Source organism: Euprymna scolopes, chromosome 9 (genome assembly GCF_053919585.1).
Source record: "Euprymna scolopes isolate OS-2025 chromosome 9, ASM5391958v1, whole genome shotgun sequence".
NCBI classification, from domain to species: Eukaryota; Metazoa; Mollusca; class Cephalopoda; order Sepiida; family Sepiolidae; genus Euprymna; species Euprymna scolopes.
This window is the reverse complement of record NC_136490.1, coordinates 40,201,591-40,228,152: the sequence shown is the minus strand read 5'-3', so window position 1 is coordinate 40,228,152 and position 26,562 is coordinate 40,201,591. Positions and strand designations below refer to the sequence as shown.

At 30.9% G+C, this 26,562-nt stretch overlaps 1 protein-coding gene across 1 annotated transcript in view; it reads left to right on the top strand.

Moving 5' to 3' along the window:
- LOC145284506 (DNA excision repair protein ERCC-6-like) overlaps window positions 1–26,562 on the top strand; it is an 83,120-nt gene that overhangs the window by 39,152 nt on the left and 17,406 nt on the right. The window contains exons 15-19 of the mRNA XM_080133388.1: window positions 5,411–5,626; window positions 13,259–13,369; window positions 18,823–19,037; window positions 21,615–22,186; window positions 25,419–25,559. Of these exons, the coding sequence (XP_079989514.1) occupies window positions 5,411–5,626; window positions 13,259–13,369; window positions 18,823–19,037; window positions 21,615–22,186; window positions 25,419–25,559 (1,255 nt within the window). The remainder of the gene's footprint in view (window positions 1–5,410; window positions 5,627–13,258; window positions 13,370–18,822; window positions 19,038–21,614; window positions 22,187–25,418; window positions 25,560–26,562) is intronic.

The window sequence follows — 26,562 nt, the reverse complement described above, 5'->3', positions numbered from 1 at the left end:
ATTACTATTTTCATAATTTTTGGATATATTACTATTTTCATAATTTTTGGATATATTACTATTTTCATAATTTTTAGATATATTACTATTTTGATAATTTTTAGACATATTACTATTTTCGTAATTTTTAGATATATTACTATTTTCATAATTTTTGGATATATTAGTATTTTAATAATTCTTAGATATATTACTATTATCATAATTTTTGGATATATTACTATTTTCATAATTTTTAGATATATTACTGTTTTCATAATTTTTGGATATATTCCTATTTTCATAATGTTTGGATATATTACTATTTTCATTATTTTTTGATATATTACTATTTTCATAATTTTTGATATATTACTATTTTCATAATTTTTGGATATATTACTATTTTCATAATTTTTGGATATATTACTATTTTAATAATTTTTGGATATATTACTATTTTCATAATTTTTGTATATATTACTATTTTCATAATTTTTAGATATATTACTATTTTCAGAATTTTTAGATATATTACTATTTTCATAATTTTTAGATATATTACTATTTTCATAATTTTTGGATATATTACTATTTTCATAATTTTTAGATATATTACTATTTTCATAATTTTTGGATATATTACTATTTTCGTAATTTTTGGATATATTACTATTTTCGTAATTTTTGGATATATTACTATTTTCATAATTTTTGGATATATTACTATTATCATAATTTTTGGATATATTACTATTTTCATAATTTTTGGATGTATTACTATTTTCATAATTTTCTGATATATTACTATTTTCATAATTTTTAGATATATTACTATTTTCATAATTTTTAGATATATTACTATTTTCATAATTTTTGGATATATTACTATTTTCATAATTCTTGGATATATTACTATTTTCATAATGTTTGGATATATTACTATTTTCGTAATTTTTGGATATATTACTATTTTCGTAATTTTTGGATATATTACTATTTTCATAATTTTTGTATATATTACTTTTTTCATAATTTTTAGATATATTACTATTTTAATAATTTTTAGATATATTACTATTTTCATAATTTTTAGATATATTACTATTTTCATAATTTTTAGATATATTACTATTTTCATAATTTTTGGATTTATTACTATTTTCATAATTTTTGGATATATTACTATTTTCATAATTTTTAGATATATTACTATTTTCATAATTTTTGTATATATTACTATTTTCATAATTTTTAGATATATTACTATTTTCATAATTTTTAGATATATTACTATTTTCATAATTTTTGGATATATTACTATTTTGATAATTTTTAGATATATTACTATTTTCAAAATTTTCTGATATATTACTATTTTCATAATTTTTGGATATATTACTATTTTCGTAATTTTTAGGTATATTACTATTTTCATAATTTTTGGATATATTACTATTTTCGTAATTTTTGTATATATTACTATTTTCATAATTTTTGGATATATTACTATTTTGATAATTTTTGGATATATTACTATTTTCATAATTTTTAGATATATTACTATTTTCATAATTTTTGGATATATTACTATTTTCATAATTTTTGGATATATTACTATTTTCATAATTTTTGGATATATTACTATTTTCGTAATTTTTAGATATATTACTATTTTCATAATTTTTGATATATTACTATTTTCCTAATTTTTAGATGTATTACTATTTTCATAATTTTTGGATATATTACTATTTTCATAATTTTTAGATATATTACTATTTTAATAATTTTTGTATATATTACTATTTTCATAATTTTTGGATATATTACTATTTTCATAATTTTTGGATATATTACTATTTTCATAATTTTTGGATATATTACTATTTTCATAATTTTCTGATATATTACTATTTTCATAATTTTCTGATATATTACTATTTTCATAATGTTTAGATATATTACTATTTTCATAATTTTTGGATATATTACTATTTTCATAATTTTTGGATATATTACTATTTTCATAATTTTTGGATATATTACTATTTTCGTAATTTTTGGATATATTACTATTTTCGTAATTTTTGGATATATTACTATTTTCATAATTTTTGGATATATTACTATTTTCGGAATTTTTGGATATATTACTATTTTCATAATTTTTTGATATATTACTATTTTCATAATTTTTGGATATATTACTATTTTCATAATTTTTGGATATATTACTATTTTCATAATTTTTGGATATATTACTATTTTCATAATTTTTGTATATATTACTATTTTCATAATTTTTAGATATATTACTATTTTCATAATTTTTAGATATATTACTATTTTCATAATTTTTGTATATATTACTATTTTCATAATTGTTGGATATATTCCTATTTTCATAATTTTTGGATATATTACTATTTTCATAATTTTTAGTTATATTACTATTTTCGTAATTTTTGGATATATTACTATTTTCATAATTTTTAGATATATTACTATTTTCATAATTTTTAGATATATTACTATTTTCGTAATTTTTGGATATATTACTATTTTCATAATTTTTGGATATATTACTATTTTCATAATTTTTGGATATATTACTATTTTCATAATTTTTGGATATATTACTATTTTCATAATTTTTGGATATATTACTATTTTCATAATTTTCGGATATATTACTATTTTCGGCACAATTATTAAGTACGTAATATTGTTTTTGCTTAAAACGACATATTTTAAAAAAATTGATTTGTGGACTCCATCTTAACAAGCACCCAACTTCTTGTTCTTTGTTCATCATTTTATCATTCACAAGTTTCCGATTAAGTTGTTCTCTCTTCACACACATGTTAAATGATGATGATGGAGAAGCTATGTACTGGCAGGGAAGACTTATGCATAGCTGCTCCGTTTTCACCACGAGGTTAGCCAGTGGTATTAGCTGGAAGCAAGAAGGCATGCAAGCATGAACTTAACACTAACTTATACCTAACACACTAGATGCATCACATCCCCCTGCCGGATTAAGAATCCAAACGCACACACCTTGGCCACACATGATAACTGGGTGCCTTGCAGCCCCAGGCTAAACTTGTAGGAGATCTCGGAGTAGTAGGGGACCCCAGAGATAATGTGTTATGGCCCACCGATGTGTGGACATGCCCTGGCACATTACCAACCCCTACCCCACTGTCTTGTGGGTGCCCTTGGTTGGGCAAAGACTAGGGGAACCAACCCCAAAATCAAACACTACTGCCTTGTGGGCCTTGTCACAGCAAAAGGCTAAAAGATTTGAACTTCAAATCCTACTGCTGCCTTGCAGTTTTCCTTAAAAGGCTATGGAACCTCATCCAGAAAGAAAAGGCGTAGTAGCGGACACGATAGGGCGACTGTTTACCTCACTGAGATTACTTTCGGCCAGAAGCTGTGGCCTCCTCTGCTGCCAGTCGTTGCGGGTTCACTCCACTGGACATAAGCATTGGAGGTTCAGAGGGTGTCTATCTGATGCGCAACAGATACTGCACCTAAACTGTGCAAGCAAATTTGGAGCCAAGGTAGGGAAGTCCTGTGGTGATGGAGGGAGACTACGCCAACATCAAAGGATAAAGCACTGAGGCCCCAACTAGTCATCATCAAGACTGATGGACTGCATGATGATGATGATGATAATGATTATTATTATTTGTACTCACTAGGAGTTCTCACATAGGTTATCATCAGAGATTACTCACTGGCAGCAACAACCAGTGGTGTTTCCTGCAATTTGGATGCCAACAAGTCTTCCCAGATTTCCAATACTCTTCACCTTTTTCGATAACCTTTGTTAATAAATTTGCGTTATCACAACAGCTGTTTATCATAGAGTTCTTGCTGGCAGCGATCATTGACTTTCACTGGAATTTGGGTGCTAACAAGCCTCTCCAAGGTCTCAGTCCTCTTTGCATTTATCTAATGTAGCTCTGGTTAGGGCTTTTCTTCCTGAGTTTTTTCATTCTCCTTGACCCATTACAACTATTTGGTGTGGTGCCAGTTGATGTGACTCCACCATTTTTGGGGGGAGGGGGGGATTAATTTTAAATTTTGCGGTTTCAGTTTTCTTGGTTCCATGTTATATTCCTTTCTATCTTTTTGTTTTCTGTTGCAGTTTCTCTATGGCTGATTAGCATTTGTAGCTCAAGTGGGTTAGTTTCTGCATTTGAGGGGTTTCCTTAAGATTTCATGTTTTCAATTATTATTATGATAATATCTATCTATCTATCTATCTATCTTGTCTTGTGTCTATTTCTCCGGTTTAGTTATTTTTTCATACTCTCAACTCAGAAATGCTGACTTCTTGCCTAAACTCATTCAGTCATTGTTAAAAGCAATTAACACAAACAATTATAACATTCTTTATCATATTATCACTTCAAGGTGCAGTAGGCAGTGAGGGATGTCCACGTCTCATATTAAGCTCAACCTTGTCTCACATCCAGCTTTGTAACAACGATATTTTGATATCTAAAAGATAAAAAAAAAAACTTGCTTGGAAAAATATTTGCATGTATCAATTTAAAAAGAACAACATAATTCAGATAAGAAATCATTTTCCTATATAAATTTAACGTAGAATAATTTTTTTATGGAAATCGTTCCAGGCAAGGTATGAAGCCATTTGATGTAAGGAGCTCAAAGGCACCACTTAAATATAAAAATTAACCAACAATAAATGTTATATGGACAGATTCCAACCCAGAAAACGGCAATTCTTCCCTCTTTGTCAGAGTTTTGCTAAGTAGTTTTACTTGGAGAGGATGGACTCAGGAGAGAGACTAATGTTATCTTAGCTAATTGTTTACTCAACTTTACTGAAATGAGTAATGCAGACGGACAGAGATATTGAAGTAAATTCTGCACTAGATTATTTCTACATTATTAATGGTGTCTCGTTCGTACATCTTCCCGGAGAGACTGATCTTTAGTAGGGTGTATTCCAATTCCTGCTGTAGCTGTTCATTTAAATCTGAAACCATAAAATTTGGTCAGGCATCTCATAAGACGTATAGAAATAACATACTGAATTTTCAAGAGTCTCCAACAATTTTAAATGCCTGTACAAAAAAGTCTGAAAGCTTATTGAAGGAACCTCATATCTTTAAATATGCTTTTGCAGATAATCCACAAATTTATTTATGAAGCTCAGTTCTTGTTTATATTTTCTTTGGAAAAACACACAGTAATTTCAGAAGAGGTAGGAGGCGGGGGCACTTCTGTGGCTTACATTGTCTAAAATGATGTCATGTGATCTCAAGTCTTACAGCAAGAAACTTGGTACTTATCAAGTACACCGGCACCTAAAAAAAAAGAAATAAATGAATAAAGTTTAAGAAACATTTATTTTTTACAAAAGTCTTGTCTGTTTTATTATATCTAGGTTTTTGCTGGATTAATATCATTGCGTAAAATTTGCAACCATCCTGATATTAGTACCGGTGGTCCCCGTGTTTTTATTGGAGATGACATAAAGACTGACGAGACTTTTAACTATGGCTACTGGCGTCGGTCTGGGAAGATGATTGTTGTAGAGAGCCTTCTTCGCCTGTGGAAAAATCAAGGACAACGAGCTCTTTTCTTTTCTCAGAGTAAAGCTGTGAGTATGAGTATATATTTCCTTTTATTACTGCCATACTATTTCCTTTATGTAACTATTTATAGGGACTTTTTCGAAATGATATTTAGCAATCACAACATGTTTTTCTAATTATGCATTTTCATAAAAGTATACATATACACATATTGGTTCAATAAAAGTGAAACTGCATAACTGATTCCATCATTATACCTTAAGTTGCATCAGTTTGAGTCTATCCATTGCATCTCATTTTTTTTTATATACACATTAAACAATGCTTCAGGCAAACTACTTTAATCTCCTATTTTATTATAAATGTTTTAATGTTTGTTGAGCCATCTTCTAGTAAAATAAATTCCTCTTAAGTAATCTTGTTCATAGTGGAATTCATCATCCGACTGACAATTTCTCTAATCCTAACCCATTAGTAAGAAAAAAAAAAACAGTGTCTTAAAATTCTGAATTCTAAGAAATTTTTTTTGCTGTGTAGCAGTGGGTGTATATTTATATACATGTGTCTTCTAGTCGTTAGATTGTATTTCCCTTTATAAAACAGGGCTTTACGGACAAATTTATCTTTAGTTGACCTTTGACAAATAAATATTTTCGTTTACTAGCCAAATAGAAAAGTTACTAGCCAAACCCACATGATTTTTAGAATATGACATCTTCGTTCTGTGACGAGTATGTACATCATAAAGATTTTTCTGTATTTTTTTTAATAAGTGTAATTCTAAATATACAACAAATTTTATACTTTATATTTTTTGTAATTCTAAATATACAACAAATAACTAAATATACAACAAATTTTATGTTGATACTTGAAGCTATAGACATTTCTTCAGATGTTTTTTTAAACAGCCTTTGTTAAAAAAAAAAAAAGAGTATATTGTTCCATTAAACTTTTATTGTTTAAATAATTTAACTTTGTTCGTTTTATAAAACAAAAAAATTGAAAAGATTTTTCATTCAGTAGTGAGTTTTAAAAGATTGTCAGTGAAAGAAATACAATCGCCAAAAGACAAGCTTTTGATTATTTTTAGTCGGCATTTTGAAAAATCACTAGGTAATGCGACTGTTTCACTCGTAATGTAAAGCCCTGTAAAATAAATACATAATAAATCAATGCATTGTTTAATTGAATCTGCTCTTATTTTCTACTCTACTAATACAATAAAACAAAGGAAATGCTTCTATTATATTTCCCCTTACCTATCAAAAACTATTATTAATGAAAATAATTTGGATATTGGTTAATTCTATGCATTCATTCTTTTTGCGGACTGTTATCCTCATCTTTATAGTTGTCGTTGTTTTATCACGTTTCGGCCAACTCATCCTCTTGTTACATTGTGGAGGATCATAAGGTATATATATATATATATATATATATATATATATAAACAGAGATGTGTGTGCCACAGATGATTTCTGATTGGTTAATCCAATAATCACATCTCCTAAAAAACTATGGTTCGTACGCTCTTAACTTTACCGTAAAATATTATGGCTTTATTTATTTTCCATCTTGGAAGGGTTTAATTTTTTCCTAACTTGTTATTTACAAATTACAAAAATACGAAACTTACACAATCTAACAATCCAACCTCCGACATCACGTCCACCATTCTGGTGCTAGCCGCACACACGTACACACAACACGAAAACAATGTTTTGAAAATCTAGCTAAAATTAATTTTCTTGAAATTTTTCAATATTTAAAAATAAATTATGCCGGCTGATAAAATTTTAAAACTTTTTTTTAAAGCTAGAAAGATAAAATTTAAAAATACTTATTTTTATATATATATATATATATATGAAACTAAACTAAAAAAAAAAAGACGCACGTTCACTCGTGGTCTTTTCATTTCGGGTTTGTTTTACTGTACACATAGATTCAAAAAAGTTGTCAAAAAACAAATATATAATAAATAAATGTTATCAAAGGCAAGATAAGTTACTTTTCTACCAAACTGGATATATTTTTCGTGTTTTTATTCAATGTAACATATTTATTCAGCTCGAAAAACGGGTTTGTATTACTGTACACATAGATTCGAAAAAGTTGATAAGATACGAAACAATATGCATAATATAAACACAGTACGAAAACAAACGTTGTCATCCATTCCCAGCACACGCGCACACACACACATACACTGGCGTTAGCCGCACACACGTACACACAACAAGAAATCAAACGCTATTAGTACTACTATAATTTCCAGCACACACGCACACACACTCACGTCCACTACCGTCCTTGGTTACGTCATGTTGTTATGGCAACACGATAAACACACAGTAACTTTGATTTTCTTCATTTCTACGCAAATATTACGCAAATATAAATCATATAGAATATCTGTATGAATATAATTACACGTAATAGTTAAATACAGATGATCATCGTATAAGAAAACCGAAAAAAAAACTAATAGGGAATTAATTAAAAACGATAAAAAATATGCACATCAGCTAGATCTTTTTTAGATGAATGCAATTCCACAACTCATAAATAACAAAGTTGTATTTTCTTTTTAAATAAATAGAAAAAAGGGGTGTTGATAAGACTATCAATACACACAAAAAAATATAGATTTATTTTTGGGTAAAGTTCCCCCGGGTTTTCCTTTCACTTCAGTAAATAATGGTCTTTTGTTATATATATGGCGTACTATTATCCTTATATATATGATGTTTATGTTTATATATATATATAAGTGATAGTGTCTGTGTGTGTCTGTGCGTCTGTGTGCATTTCCCTACGCTAAAACTCTGTCAATTTTAAGCCTACAGATTCGAAATTTGATATACAGGGTACTGAGATTTGGGAAAATCGATGTGATAGATTTTCGACAGAAATTTGGCGATTAAGTGGTCAATATTCAACGATTTGACCTTTGAGAACTCTACCAAACTCCTCCTACAATTTTGGGTCTAAAAACGTGATATTTTAGATATAGATTCCTTGGACATGGATCTAACTTATTAACTTTACTTGATCCCTAAACAATAAATGTTAAGAGGTCATAATAGGGGTCAAAGTTTAAAAAAATTGACCGTTTTTTTTTTCTTCAGCATACACCTCAAAACACCTGGGCAACGCCGGGCACCGATTGCTAGTATATATATGTATATATAACTAATGAAAACAAAGGGATGTAGTGTTTACCTGATATACGCAATGGTAAACTTTAAACTAATATAAATAACAGTATTTATATATAGAAAATATAATCCTAACCGAATTTAAAAAAGCTCAATACACAATAGAGAGTAGAGCTTATGATAAGAGAAAGAAAATTAAAACTGTAAGTTGAACTTTACAATCAAAATTTATTGTTTGACTGAATACTCCAAAAAACAATTTATAAAGTCCTTATTCCACAGAGTTTCAAAGAATGCTATTTTTTTTATTCTTCTCATCAGAGGACATAAAAGAAATCAGAAAATTATATTTGTAGCAATGCTAGAATTTGCTAGTTAAGGCATTAAGTGAAACCGCAATTTATTGTAGTTATAAATTGCCAAATAAAAAAGTGAAAAAATGTTGGATATGTAAAAAATATATATAAAAACAAAACGCGCATATATATATATATATAAGAGCAAACAGTTAATAAAACATGTTAAAAAACACTTTGAAAAAGAGTTAAAAACATATTTAAACTGAAAAGGAAACACTTGATAAGTGGATAGTCCTTGATCCGCGGAGTTTCGAAGAAATACTTTCCTTCTCATCAGAGGGTAAGAATTAGCAAAATGCAGGATCGGATTTTGCATACAAAAGTATTTAATGAAACTACAAGTAAGTCAAAGATCTTACTTGATAAAAAGTATATATATATATATAAGAGCAAATAGTTAATAAAACATGTTAAAAAAACACTTTGAAAAACTTAATAAGTGTTTCCTTTTCAGATTAAATATGTTTTTAATTCTTTTTCAAAGTGTTTTTTAACATGTTTTATTAACTATTTGTTCTTATTATAAGCTCTATCTCCTATTTGGTTTTATCGAGCTTTTACATCTGGTTGAGATTACTTTATAAATATTAATTCTTTAATATTTATAATATACTTTAGTTTTTAGCATTTTGGATCATTTTGGTAAATTTAATTGTAATTTTTATTTTATTTTTATATATATATATATATATATATAATAAATTCCACAGCTAAACAATGTCGCAGCCCAACGTTGGGCTACGAAGTTGTTTGACTGTGGAATTTATTATATATAATATCTCACATTCTGAAAATCATATATATATGTGTGTGTATTGTATATAAAGTGCATTGGTTATATGATAAGTTGTGTATATAGAATGTATATATGTTTGTATACACATGTCACAGTCATCTGTATGACATGTGTACATACTTATGATCATCTAGAATTTAGAGTTTATTGTGTGTGTATGTACATTTAATTACAAATTATGACGGGACAAGAATATACATAAATACTTTTACAACACAAAGAACGAACAACACTTATTTGGGGTTTCAACATCTGGCCAATCAGGAACATATTAGGTTCATCTTTAGTCTTGTTTGACAGAAAGCTGCAATGGAAATTCTCCCCAAGAATTAACAGAGCCTCAGGTTTTATTTTCAGAAACATTTTATTCCAGAGTGTTGCAATACTGATTCTGACTACCGCCATTTCTGACTCCCTTTACTCAGAGCCATCACGATCTGAAAACATCTCTGTCCCTCCCTCAACTCCAAGTTACTCAATTAATTTCCACGTATCTCAAAAAGACCATTTCCCTCTTCTAAATGATCGCATTAGTGTACATTACTATGATAATCACCTGATGCTTTTACATGTCATTATTTCTAAGTTGTCAACTAAAGTTTTATAACATTTTAGGTTAACATTCCTAAATTAAATGTAAATAAATATTTATTCTAAATATTTTGATACTTCTAAAACATATTTTAGCTGACAAAACGTTTTTGACTTTAATAATCATAATAATCGGCGACCAGTACACCTTTCGGTATTGCCTGGCCAATATCTAACACTTTTATATACGCATCTTTTCTGTCCGCGGTCAGTAGAGAAGAAATCCTTCTATACTGGGGCAATTTTTATTGTTCCTCTGACAAAGGAGAGATTGGACCTAGTAATTCACTCCCATTCGTCTGTTCACACTTTTCTCAATAACCACGCCTTGAATTTTTAAAAAATTTGCACACACATTAGTCATGATGAAAGTAAATTTTTACCAGAACAGATTTTCCAGCATAACTCTGGTGTTCCCCCTAGATACCATTATAGAGGTAAAATTGCCCCCAAATCGTTTGTCCATTTGTTTGTTTGCACTTTTCTCAATAACCACTCCTTGAATTTTTTTGAAATTTTGTACAAACATTAGTCATGATAAAAGTAAATTTTTGCCTGAACGGATTTTCCAAGATAACTGTGGTTGCCCCCACTCCACAGGGTGCATTAGAGGTGTAAAATTGCCCCAAATTTGTTCATCCATTCATTTGTTCGCAGTTTTCTCAATAACTACGTCTTGGAATTTTTTTTGTCCCAATCCAACAAACTCCTTTTTTGGGATCTTGATTTCCCCTGACATTAAAAACAAATCTTGCGTCTACCTATACCTTCATAAGAGGAGGATAAATGAATGTGGACTCTTATCAAGTCAAAACATTGTTAGAAGCATGGATGCTAGTGAAAAAAATAGCAAAGGTTACTTGGTTACTCATACGCTTCATCTATCTTTAACTGTTTTAGCCTCACAACTGAATATTTAAACAAAAAAAAAAAATTACTCTTTATATAATTACTAGCATTTCAGCCCAGCGTTGCCCGGGTGTTTGGAGGTGTATGTTAAGCAAAAAAAAAAAAAAAAAGTGGTAGTAGGAAGGCAGGCTCGAACCCATACCACAACGGAGGAAAAGAACAGGGAAAAAAACCTGATGTCTTTGCTGTTATGACCACCGCCAAACCGGAAGTGACGTAGGTTTAAATTAAGGCTAGACAATCAAAAGGAGAGGATGACTTTCGAAAATATTTGCAAAAAAAGCAACCCCCCTCCCCTGTAGAAAAGTGCCCAGTTGAAGATGAAGATATTAATGTTAGCCAATTTTTTAATATTTGTTGTCTGAAAGGTCGAACTTCAAAACGATACTAATATTATAAAAATCCGCCGTCTCTGTCGAAAGTTTTAGGCAGACATGCAAACATACATACATCTATTGGTATATAAAAATTTTCAACCCAAACCAATTAAAAAGCTTGCCCTATCTCTGAATACTCTTTATGTAAAATTTCAAATGTTTAGACCAGAAATTGTCTGACATATTTGGTAGAGACCGCAGAGGTCAAATTTTTTAAAACTTTGACCCCTATTATAACCCCTTAACATTTATTTTGGGCTCAAATCAAGTTATTAAATTAGATCCATGTCCAAGGAACCTATATCTAAAATTTCAATTGTTTATACCCAAAATTGGCAGAGGAGTTTGGTAGAGTTCTGAAAGGTCAAATCGTTGAACTTTGACCCCTTAACAACCAAATTTCTAGCCGAAAACATATTACAAAGATTTTTCCTAATCTCAATACCCTGTATACCAAATTTTGATTCTGTAGACTTAAAATTAACAGAGTTATTGCATAGGAAAATGTACACAGACACACAGACAGACACGTTCACTTTTATAGATATACTAGCATGGGTGCCCGGGTATTTGGAGGTGTATGTTGAGCCAAAAAAAGAAAAACGGTCAATTTTTTTATCTTTGACCCTTATTATGACCCCTTAACATTTATTGTTTTGGGCTCAAATCAAGTTATTAAGTTAGATCCATGTCCAAGGGACCTATATCTAAAATTTCAAGTGTTTAGACCCAAAATTGTCGGAGTTTGGTAGAGTTCTCAAAGGTCAAATCGTTGAACTTTGACCCCTTAATCGCCAAATTTCTGGCCGAAAACTGATCACATCTATTTTCCCAAATGTCAGTACCCTGTATATCAAATTTCGAGTCTGTAGACTTAAAATTGACAGAGTTATTGCATAGGGAAATGTACACAGACAGACAGACAAATAGATAGATAGATAGATTAAACAAAAATATATACGTATACATAAATATATATGGAAACAATATTGTGTGTCCTGTAAACTTTTTACGCAAATATTATGCAAGTATAAATCATGTAGAATATCTGCGTGAATATAATTACACATAATAGTTAACAAAAGATGATCATCCCATAAGAAAACCGAAAAAAAAAAAAACTAATAGGGAATTAATTAAAATTAATGTTTAAAAGAATATGCAAATTAGCTAGATTTTTTGCAGATGAATTCAATTCCATGGCCCATATATAAGAAAATTGTATTTTCTTTTTAAATAAATAGAAAAGAGGGTTTTTAATATGAATATCAATGCACACAAAAGAAACACAAACTTATAGTAGTATAGATAGATGTCATATACTTCAGTAATCACAGTTTCAATATTTTACAAAAAGAAACAGATTTTTAAAGTTTAATCATTATTAAATGTTTTTGTTTTATGTATATACACACACATATATATATATATATATATATATATATATATATATATATATATATATATATATATATATATATATATATATATATTTCTGCAGCTGCTGGATATTATGGAAAGTTTTACACAAGAACAAAATTATTCTTACCTGAGAATGGATGGGACCACACCTATTTCATCCAGACAACAATTAATTAATAAATATAATGAGGTAAGTGTATCTATTTTTTTTTATTAAAATGAATCAACTTTAAATAAAATTATTTCGAATTCTGATCATTGAGTGACCTTGTGACTGGATTGGATTTTCCCAGCCAGCAGTAATTATCACTTCCTACACTGATGATTGCATAAGCATGAAACACTAGTGTCTGTAGGTATAAAAACTATTGTTATATTTATTTAAAAGATATTATGATAAATGTTTGAAATCTCTTAAAATAATTGGATTTATTTTACATATCAAAAATAGGTTTTTAATGAACAAGAACCCAAGTTTTCCCAGCTGGGCAAACTTAAGTCCTTGTACCAGAAAAATATCCAATAAATAAAACGTTGTTTAGTAAATCGTTTTTTTTTTTTTTTGCATTTCCATACACCAAACATGGATATAAATATCACTAAAACATCCGCTGGGTCATAAGCTTCATTTCGGACCTAACTTGCCTGGGTGGGTTGCCTTTAGGCTGAAATAAACTGCGTCACACACACACACACACACACACACACACACACACACACACAGTATGAATATTTATAATAAGATGCCATTAAAAAAATATTTTGAAACCTGTTCAGTTTTTTATCTTAAAAGCCATCATGAAAAATTACATTTAAATGAATATTTACATAAAAAATTGTACCACTTAAAATAATTTGGATTCTAATTTTATTTAGAAAAGCAGTTCTAGTCAATTTCCCGGATTCTGCTCTCCCAACTGTACTGACATGCAGAAGTTCAAGTGTAATGTGAACAGATATCTCGCTACTTATCTCCCTTCATAATATCTCTGCAACTTATGTTCCTGACAATAGCCTCCTACTTCAAAGTGGCACTGTGCCTTGTTTGGGGTGAAAATTGAATTTTAAAAAATTAAAAAAATAATTTTTTTTTTAATTCTGTTATATGATCACTCCATGTTGTGGTAACTGGAGTCTTGAATTTAAAGCCATGTTTAATTTCAGAAGAGTTTGCAATAGCTAGCTATTCTTACAAGTCTCGTGCTTTATAGTCTTGTAGACAAAGAGCAAAAGATGTTGACATTATGTGCCGAAATGTTAAAAAATTCAATATTTTTATGGAGCAATTCTGGTTTCTGATTGGTTGCTAACAGAACATGGCTCCATTTGATTGGTCAGTTTCTATCGCCCATGTCTGTAGGTAGAACCTTCCAACTTTCGGTGATCATACCCTATTATATAAAAAATATTGCAACATGGTGTTTGTTGAAGATGGTTGTGATTCAAGGTCAGTTCATTGCTTCACAACTAGTCCATTCATTTATTGAAGTCAAAGGTTGATCAACCTTTTGCTTTCTGTATGTTTCATATGAGTCAGGGATACCCTGTTCCAGTTAGTGCTTGTGCAGAATTCCTTTCCCTATGGTCCTGGATATGACCTTAAACTATATCCAATGGTGAGACCCCAGCTTGCGGGCTTTGGGAAGTGTGGAGCCACCCTTTAATTGCCATTGCTCCCAGGTCCACTCTGACCTGGAGTGGTAGTATCTGTTAGGGTCCCAACTATGGGTTAAACAGAAACCGACTTAAAAAAAAATATATATATATATATACTCTATTAAAAAATTGTTCTTCAAAATCACTGGATTCGGCATTAACTAACCTGAGAAGGGTTGATATGCCGTAAAACAAAAATAAACAATCAACCTTTCCCTATGAAAACACAAAAATGATTTACATATCCATGAAAATATTGTATACCAAAAATCATGTTAGTTTATCAAGTAGATTTATTTTTTAAATCAAAAATCAAATTTTATGGCTAAACTACAAGTGACAGTCTTGCAGTGCCACCTTAAAAACAGGTTGAAGGAATAAGGACAATAACTCCAAATAATTCAAACTTGCAAGATTTTAGAATGCTGTTCTTAACATGGGGCGGGGGCATTGGAAAAGCTGAAATTCACTTAAAAATGATTCTCTTTATAAAAATAAAACTACTTGATTAATTTACATGATTTTTGGTGTATGATGTTTTGTTTCTGTTTCGGGTACATACATCATATAGATTTTTCTTTTCTTTTTTTTTTTTTTCATAGGAGGGGAGTTCTGGACAAGCGTCAGACTATTTATGAAAAAGTTTCATAATGAAGTCCTATTTTAAAACAAAAGTAATTATTCACCATGAGAATTTTCATTGCCAGTACAAATTTCTTATGCCTAAATGAAATGTAAAAAATCCAAGTATAATTAACTGAGCATAAATAAACATAGAAACCTCCTTTCAGTCCTGAGAGACAATGGGCACCTCCTGCAAGAGTACTTGCATGAAAAGTTTTGCAATCCCAAATTTCAACTCTCTTAACCAGGAATTACTGCTAATAGATTGTAATGAATTGTCTACTCTTTGATTTTCAGGTTCTACTTTGCAAACAGAATGACAGTGACAAGCAAGATATGGTCCCTTCTTATTAATGATTATCTTCCTCTTAGATAATGTGAACCCTCCCCCTACTCCATGTTAAGCATGGTTTTCTTATCTGCTTGACCATGTCTAATTATCCAGACAAATTGACAGTAGAAACCAGAAGTAAAAAAAACAGACAATTGACTATAACCGAATTGCTTGAATCCAGTGGCAAGGAGAGAGCATGCTAGGATAAGCAAGGAGTCCTACATACAGCACCTGGTATTTTCAAATAGTTCCCCATTTAGTACTGACCAGGCTCAATGTTACTTAACTTTGGTGATCTAGTGTGAACTGGTGCATCAAAGTGATTACGTCATATGACCCCTCCCCTCAAAAAAAAATTAAAGTACGGTTGTTGTTGCTGCTGCCCAACCCACAACCTCCTCATGTTATGAATGGGTTTCGAAATAGACCCCCCCCCAACTCCTCATGGTAAAAACAGCTATCGAAACATAGTAGGCAGCCTGGGTGGACAAAGGCGAAAAAAGAAATCACATTTAGCTGTTGAAAACATGGAATCCTATCCTAAGGAAATGAAACAAAACTTCTTTCATGTATTTATCAATTATTATTATTTTTTTTATTAATTACTGCAGTACATAGTTTAAAATAGTTCACGTACCACCGTAACAAACAAAAAATAAAAATAAACCCCCAAAAAAACAACTAGAAGAAAACACCTCAGAAACAAATGAAGGTTTATCATTTCACTTCAATACAAAAAACAAAACAAATAAAAATCAAAAAAAAATAATAAAAGTGTTTGGATTCAATAAAAAAAATAAGAAAAATGGAGAAAAAAACACAAAAAGTTATACATATTTATTGCAAGGTGTAACTGCGTTTGAATGTTAAAACTTCAAACAAAAAAAATTAATAAATCCATTACATGGGTGCGAATGTGCAACCTGTTGGTTACGATCTGGATCAAATATCAACTGCTCCATCATGACCCCATCGAAATACGTGTGTAAGTTAAACCAAATAACTGGATGCGGTAATGTAATGAGGTCAATCCGTGACAATGATTCTCTCTCTCTCTCCTGTTCTGGTATAGTGGTCGAATGTAAACAAATCAGATATAACTCTCGCTCTGATCTGTCTCTGTCTATCTCTCTCTCTTTTTCCCTCTAAACACATTTAGAAAGGGAGAGGGAGTGAGAAGCAAATACCTCTGTGCTGTTCAGTAATCGCTTTATTTAATGTAAAATGCCGGCCTCCTGTATCGGTAGACGCCATGTTGGATAACTGTTTGCATGTTCGTTTTAGTTAACAGAATTGTAATCGGGACTAAGGGATCGGTCTGATCTAAGCCAATCAGAATAGCAGAAATGTTATAAGGGAGAATTTATTATTTTTTGAATCAACGGACAGGAATTTAACATTTGAGCTATTAGTTTATGAATCAATTATGAAGGGTGTAACCACAATCTCCATATGATGTGTATAAATCCCTGCAGTGTTTATGGGGATCAGTAGGAGGACTTCAGCAATAGGGGAAAAATTGGGACTACTTACTCTGTAGGTTAATGTGATAGTACTGGTCTAGCTCCTTGGAAGGAATCTAGGATTTTATTTAAACACCTGAATGTATCAGAAAAATATTTATAAAGTTAAATAAGATAGTGGCTAATAGGCTAGACAAAAGAAATTTGTATGTGGCATCTGTTGTGGTAAATCTATGGTATTTTGGTCGAGAGGGGAAAAACTGGATATCTTTTATTGTATTTATTTGTTTCCCCACCAAAGCAAATTAGGCACAAGGCCGTTTTTAATGTGGGGTAAAAACCAGCTCCCCTAAAAGTAGGCAAAAAGGGGGCACTCTGGTTACCAAAAATAATAATTGTCCCAGTATAGAGGGTTTCCCCTCCATTGACTGGATATCTTTTATTATATATAGAGATAAATGTACTTGATCAATTTATGTGAATTTTGGAATATGATATTTTGGTTTCATCGCAGGTACATACATGATACAGATTTTTCTTTATTTTTGTTTTTAAATATCGGGGGAATTCTGTGCAAGAATCCAGAATTGTATTGAATGACTTAATTTCTCACCAAATTTACTCTTCCTTTCATCATCTGAAACATTCAATGTAAAACAAAATAAGATAATCAGAATTTAATATTAGGTGTTTGTCCAGAAATCACCTTATATTAAAAACAAAAATAAAGAAAAATCTGTATGACGTGCATCCCTGTAATCAAAGGAAAGTATCATATTCCAAAAATCATGTAAATTTATCAAATTATTTTATTTTTAAATAAGAAAATCAAATTTAGTGTGGCTGCCTTGTCCACCATTTTGAAAACAATCTAAAAAAATAAACACCGCGAGATATGTGTATTCATTTTTTTTTTTTTTTTTTTTGAAGACTGTTATCCTCATCTTCATAGTTGTTTTTGTCTCATCACGTTTTTTGCCAACTAATCCTCTGGCCTGCTTTTGGGTAGGATTGCTCTTTGGGGCTCGTGCCGCAGTAGATAGAGTCATTGAATCTCTACAATTCCAGGTAAGCATTGTCTGAAGATAATGGTTTCAATCCTACCTAAAGCAGAGGATAAGTTGGCCGAAACATGGTGAAGCAACAGCAACTATGAAGATGAGGATAACAGTCCGCAAAAAAAATAAATACACAAATTATGAAGCCTCATCTAAAAGGATTCAAAACAAAATTTTTTTTAAATAGTATATAAAGTGAGATAACTCAGCAATAATTCAAACTTGAGAGATTTATGTTGTAATGTTTACAAAATTCCCATTAATCACTTGAAAATGATTTTCTTTATAAAAATAAAAGTACTTGGTTAATTTACATGATTTTTGGAATATGATATTTGCATTTTGTGATGAATAAATACATCATTACAGACTTTTCTTTATTTTTGTTTTTTAATATAGGCTGAATTCTGAACAAGAACCTATATATATGAATTATTACTAATTGCTAAATAAAATGTATTATTTTGAAAGAAGAAAAAAATTCTAATTTCCTTTTTTATTTTTTCAGACCAAATCTATTTATTTATTTTTATTGACGACTCGTGTAGGAGGACTCGGTGTAAACTTGACTGGAGCAAATCGCATCATTATCTACGATCCAGATTGGAACCCGAGCACGGACACGCAAGCAAGAGAACGTGCTTGGAGAATCGGACAAATCAGAGATGTAACCATTTATCGACTCCTCACCTCAGGGACCATCGAAGAAAAGATTTATCATCGGTAAACTAATGTTGAATAATTATTAATGATGGGTTTACGTTTATTCTCCAGTTGACTTGATGATTTTTGCAGTCGTACTGCCACGTCTAATAACAATTTTTTTTGTCTCTCTTTCCTCGTGACGCCACAATTATTGACTCTGTTGTCATCTTATGTTAATTTCTTTACATTTATGAAACATGTATCAAATTTTTAAAAAATTCTTTTAGACTTGCATCAACTTCGAACTTGGGTATTAGTATCAATAAATATTTAACCAGTTTGTACCCGCTCTTTGAACTGTATTAGTACAGTACCTGGGTGCATTAATTTCCATCTTTACCTAGCTTCTACTGTTTTATAACTAATAAGAAAAAAAATAAGTAACTGTCAAATAAAAAATGAAATACTGCTTAATATTTATATTAGAGAGTAAGTGACTATGATGAATGTATTTTTATTGACTACAAAGATTAGAAATTGCAGCACTTGTGCACTAGTGTGAAGGTACAACTTTTTGGGTTTTCAGTTTGGATATGTAGAGAGTACATTGCAGGGGCAGACAAATACAATTTAAGGACCAAATAAAAAATCTCACAACAATAAATGCATGTTTTTTTTTTTTTTGTTTTTTAAAATAGATTTAAGAAAATTATAATAACACAAAGTACAACAAAAATAAAGAAAAATCTGTATGATGTGCATCCCTGTAATCAAAGGAAAGTTTTTTTTAACACAAATTAGAGATATTTTAAAATTTTATTTTTTGTAACAATGCCCAAATTCTGAAATTTTCAAATGCGTGTTTTTGTTTTTTGTTTTTTTTTTTGTTGAGAAAGTTTTTGTTAAACATTTATTGAATTAAAACAAATATAAGAAACTTAAAACACAAAATAGAGTTTTCTGCCCCTATAACTATGATGTACATTTGTCTGTCCCATTTATGCAATTTCCAAATAGTGTCACTGAAAACCAAAGAAGTTGTATTTTCACACTAATGTACAAGTGCCAATTTGCTTTCAAGCAAAAATAATATAATTTGAAACTTATGCCAAAATACCTTCTATGTCTACATTTTTTGCGGATTATAAAAAAAATATGTGTAATTTTTTTTTTGTATGTTATTATATTATAGTAATTTCTTTAAATTTATAAAACATGTATTCAATTAAAAAGAATTATTGAAATTTGAACTTTGGTATTAGCATTGTAAAAACTACTGCTTTGGTAATGTGTATGCTGCCTATTCCATTTTTGTCAACCAATCACACTTTTCTAACTCCAAAAATACTGTAATACCGAACTCCATAAATACCATAATACTGAACTCCAAAAATACCATAAGTTCTTAGATTCTTCTCCAAAATTTCCCTTATATTAAAAAACAAAAACGAAAAAAATCTTTATGATCTATGTACCCGTGACAAAATCATTGTTTAGTTATCTCCCTTTGTTTCTTGACATTTTCTTTTCACGGCGAACAAGACAATTACTCCATTTATGTATGGAAACGGCACTAACCTTATGCGGGCTTAACCGGCTTCCACCAAAGGAGGAATTTCCATGGAAATATGAAATTCACAAGTGGTCCCTAGTTGCATGTATATCCCCGTTAGCGGAGATGATGATGTTTGGTTTTTGCAACTCATACATCACCTAGAATTCTTAAATTAATCACCCATCTGGTACTGATTAGGTTCAACGTTGCTTAACTACAGTGATCTAATGAGGATCAGCGTGTCCACATTATTATACCATACACTATCACTCCGTGGATACTCATAAAATTTGATTTTCTTAGATAAAATAAAACAACTTGATCAATTTACGTGATTTTTGGAAGATGATATTTTCATTTCGTCATGGGTATGTATATCGTCCAGATTTTTCTTTATTTTGCTTTTTAATATACAGAGAATTCTGAGCAAGAAACAGTTTTTAATAGTTTATTTATTTTATATTTTTATACTAGCGGCTGCGCAGTGTCAGCATACACAACACCGACTCAAATACAAAATCGAGTACACTCAAATCGTCTTACCATCAACGTTTACCTTGTGAACTCAGAGTATGGGCAATTCCCATATGCACAAAAAACAAAATCACTGAAAAAACAAAAATACCTTAACTAATGGTAAGGATAATGAGTAAATGTTGGATAAATGATGGTTAAAATTATTATGAACTTGCCAGTATTCGAACCTGGAATTTCCTGATCCATTGCCTCACAAGTCCTGTCCGTATGCCGAAAGATGTTACCGTGACTGTATACAAACAGTGCAAAATTCCGTTGACATGGGCAGGTAACTTTTTCGCACACAAAAAAACCTTTATTTCGGGCTTTTTGTGTGACTCAGCGTTGTTCGTTACAAACCATATATAGATAAGAACAATCTAGGGACTCACATCTTTCAGGGAAAAAAAAGAAATTTTCTATTCGGTGCATCCGTTTGAAAGTTTTATTGGTATATATACACACACATAAATAAATACGCATTTAGAATTTTATTAATAGTATACATATTTGTTTAGTATACCTAGATTTCTGTCGTCTTTAATTCAATCATTTTTTTTCTTTTTTGCATCTTTTTTTAACAGGCAAATTTTTAAACAATTTTTGAGTAACCGTGTCTTAAAGGATCCGAAACAGCGACGTTTTTTCAAGTCTAATGAGCTGCACGAATTATTTACGCTGACTGACGACTGTTCAAATGGAACAGAAACAGGAGCTATGTTTGCAGGAACTGGGTCGGAGGTCAGCATAAAGCCCAAAAAAGTGAACCGGTTTGACATGATGAAGGCAGCGAACGAGATAAACAAAGTTCCCGATAAGATAGAACTGAGTCTAAAGCAGAAAGAACGGATGCGTGAGTTGGCGAAGAAGTTGAGTCAAAAAATCGGGCAGTCCAAAGAGAAGAAAAGCGATGATGAGAAAGGTAGATTGTATGACGAAGCCAGTCCGGATCAGATCAATGGAGATTTCTCAACAGAGTCCGAAATGATTGAGGCAAGTGAAAAAGATAAAAGATCTCCTAGAAACCAGATTAATGATGAACCACAACCCGGAACAAGCAGACAGTATGATTATGAAGAACATGCAAAGGATCGGGAGAATAATAAACACAGGAAGAAACACAAGAAATCAAAGAAGAAAAAACACAAAGATGTTTGTAAGTCAATTATTATTTTTATAGAATATATTGATGACCTCTACCCCTTCCCCACTTACCCCCCCCCACCACCAAAAAGCAAATGCGGCTATATTTTGCTAAAGTGTTTCCTAATTTTCTGTGTGACTGCTACCAGAATTGGTGCCGATAAAAAATAGTTCCTTCGCTATTTTTTTTCTCACGTCTATATCTCCCCTATGCAAGTACTCTATTTTTTTTTTTTATTATTAAGTTTTAGTAAAAATACCTTTTTCCAATCTTTTTTTGGCCCTGTCGGTGGGGCATTAGAATACGCTGATTGCCCCCCCCCCCCACCCCCTGCAGAAGGTAAAAGTCCCTCAATGGGGGTCCTGGATATGACCTTAAACTATATCCAGTGGTGAGGCCCCAGCTTGTGGGCTTTGAGGAGTGTGGAGCCACCCTTTAATTACCATTGCTCCCAGGTCCACTCTGACCCGGAGTGGTAGTACCTGTTAGGGTCCTAACTATGGGTTAAATAGAAACCGACGTGAAAACAACAAATATATTCTATTAAAAAATTTTTCTTCAAAATCTTTGGATTCGGCATTAAATAACCCGAAAAGGGTTGATATGCCATAAAACAAAAACAATCAACCAACCAATCTTTTTTATTTTTATATTAAGTAGTTTTTGTAAAGTTAAATTTCAGGGCCATGAGAATGACTAATTATGCAAACTTTGATAGTCATCTGCAAGAATTTCTATGGTGGTAGGAATATTATGCATTGAATATGTTGTTTTTTTTTTGTGTGTGATTCTTAATCTATAAAAATCTCATTAAAAAAATGTAAAAAGTGCAAATAAAGACTAATTTTGTTATTTTTATTTCAATAATTTCATAAACATATTTATAATAAAATAGGGACTAGATTTGCTGGGATACTATGTAGGGAGTTGGGCAGTAAGATGTCTGTTCACATTTACACTTGAACTTCTGCATGTCAGTATAGTTAGGGAAGCAGGAGCCTGGGGGGGGATTCCAAAGTCTAGTAATTCAAGGGAAGAAGCTATTTGAGTAGAAGACTTTACGGCATCTAGGAACCTCTGCAATGTAGGGGTGGGATTTTGCTGCATGTCTGGTTTGTCAGGGGTATTTATGTGGAGTGGGTACTAGTGCTTTGAGTTTGTCTGAGCACTTACCATTAAAGTATTTGTAAAACAGGTACAGGGATGCTAAATTTCATCGATGGGACAGAGGTTGTAGTTTGACAGATAGTGCGGAACCTATTAACCTATCTAGGAGCAAAAGAGTAGTGGTGTAGACTTATTAACAGTTTTACACTTTATATCAAGATGTGCTTATAATTTGAATCGTGATAAAACAAAGGCTGTTGGACATTCATCACTGAAACTTTGTGCACAGGTCAGGCCTATCTTGAAGTTTATTTGCACTAAATATGGTTGAATTGCAGAAAAGATCATGAATTTTATTAATGACTAGCAGGGAGGCCTGCTATCGCCTGAGATTGAATTAGGATCAACAAATGTTCTTCACTTATCACCCATTTTTCCATCAAATCGATTGATTGCCTGCTCTAGACAGGAACCTACCATGGTGCACTGAGAGGAAGCTTCACATGCCTCCCCGCAATGACTTAGTCTACAATACAGTGTAATCTACATTGGTGGAACGGTAAAACAAGTGCATTGCAGCCAGAGGAGATTACTTTGAAGAGGACTAGTGTTTCATGTGTGTACTATCAATAAAAGTGCCCATACCAATAAGCCTGGAAACTTATTTAAGGCACCTCATATATATATATATATATATATATATATATATATATATATATATATATATATATATATAAAAGTGAAAGTGTCTGTGTGTCAGTCTGTATATATTTCCCTACTCTGTCAATTTTCAGTCTACAAACTCGAAATTTGATATACAGGGTATTGAGATTTGGGAAAATCTTTGTAATCCGTTTTCGGACAGAAATTTAGCTGTTAAGGGGTCAAAGTTCAATGATTTGACCTTTCCAAACTCCTCCACCAATTTTGGGTATAAACAATTGAAATTTTAGATATAGTTTCCTTGGACATGGATCTAACTTAATAACTTGATTTGAGCCCAAAACAATAAATGTTAAGGTGTCATAATAGGGGTCAAAGTTAAAAAAAATTTTTACCTCTTCGGTCTCTACCAAATTACTCAGACAATTTCTCGTCTGAACATTTCAAATTTTACATAAAGGGTATTCAGAGATAGGGCAAGCTTTTTAATCGGTTTGGGTCAAAAATTTGAGCTACCATATATAAATGTATGTATGTATGTATGTTTGCATGTCTGCCTAAAACTTTCGAAAGAGGTGACGGATTTTCACAAGATCAGTATCGTTTTGAAGCTCCACCCTTCAGACAACAAATGCTGAAAAATTGGCTAAAAATATTAATTTCTTCAGTCTAACCTGGGCACTTTTCTACAGAGAGGGTCGCTTTTTTCACCGATATTTTCGAAAGTCATCCCTCATTTTCGATTATCTAGCCTTAATTTAAACCTACATCACTTCCAGTTTGGCGGTGGTCGTAACAGTAAAGATATCACGTTTTTTCCCCGTTCTTTTCCTCTGTGGTACGGGTTCGAGCCTGCCTTCCTACTACCACTTCTCATTTCTTTTTTTTTTTTTGCTCAACACACACCTCCAAACACCCGGGCAACACCGGGCACCCATGCTAGTGTATATATATATACATTATATATATATATATATATATATATATATATATATATAGAGAGAGAGAGAGAGAGAGAGAAAGAGAGAGAGAGAGAGATTAAGTTAAGATATAGGATATAGAGGAAAGTTACATTGGAACTTTATTACATTATCAAATCAATAAGCATTACAGAAAGGTTTGTCCTTTATTCTCTTTTCTGTAACCCTTATTGACTTGATGATGTAATAAAGTTTCTATGTAACTTTACTCTTTATCTTAACTTATTCTTTTGTTTGCTTGTCTTACCCGGTAGAGCTTTTTAATCCAGATAGGTTTGCCTTAGCATTAAAAATTTATTTTTTAAAATTGCATTTTTTGAAACTCTGCGGAATAAGGTCTTTCTTGTTTATTTGTACTCCTTGTCAGATAATTAACATTTTGTACATCTTCCTTACAGGTTTATAATGTTATTTGAATAAATTTTCAATAATAAGATTTATATATATATATATATATATATATATATACACACACACACATTTTTTTGCAACAGATTTGGATGGAGAGTTGATATCCAATTTAGTAAAGAAAGCCGATTTTAAATGTGCTAAAGACGATGAAGATGCCGAAGAAAATAAAGCAAAAAATGCCCTCCTTGATGATTATGTGTTGCAGCGTCTTTTCAAAAAATCAGGTGAGTCAGAAAACATTTGGTGTGATCAAAAAGTTTTGAAGACTTTTCTATAAAAAAATTTTTTTTACTGTTTACCATATTTTTCAGCAATAATTTAATCTCAACCACAACTCAAGGGCATATTTGCAAAGTTGGAAGCAAAGATTTTGCATAAGTTCGTCTATAAGTTGACCTGTATTTTTCATACTGAGCTCAGTTTGATCAAAATGTTCTGAAAATTTTTCCAATAAAAAAAAAAAAAAGCTTCTTTGTACTTTTTGTCGAATTGTTTCAACCATAAATAAAAATAAACTCCCCTGAAATTTCTACAGCACCATTTTCTCAGTGAAAATTAACATAATATAAACACTGATTTTTTAAAGTACAGAATCTGGATCTACATAATTCAATTTTTATCGCATCTTGTTGCTGAGCAGATGCTATGTGTCCAGAGTTATCTTCCTTTGAATTAGAAAAATTGCTATATTTCTATTCATTTACATAGTCCCATGTTTTCACACATTTACCTAAACAAACAGAATGACAGATAAAAACACTTTAAGTCAAATTGGACCTGGAGATAATAGCAACTATAAGGTACTCACTCACTGTAGTTTCCAAATTCTAAAACACACAACATTTGAATCGGCACAAAGGCATTCAATATTGTACACTTTAAATTATAAATTTTCATTATATCTTCAGAACAAAATTTATAAAAAAGTATTTTTGAAACCATTTTCAATGCTAGGTTTCTTTTCTTTTCAATAAACGAAAACAATATAAATCGAATTTTTTTTTTTTTTCTTCATTGTCGAACTATACCAGCGAAAACCGAAGATAGTCAATTTCTCCTGGAAATTGTTTTAATGTCTTGAATTTATGTAGAGAAATGCTGGTAATAGATCTAATATTTTTAAATCAGGGAGTACCATAGAATGAAAATATAAGAAATCATTTTTGAAACCAAATTCGGTGCTGCAAGATTTATTTTATTTTTAGCAAATATTTTAGCCAACTCAAT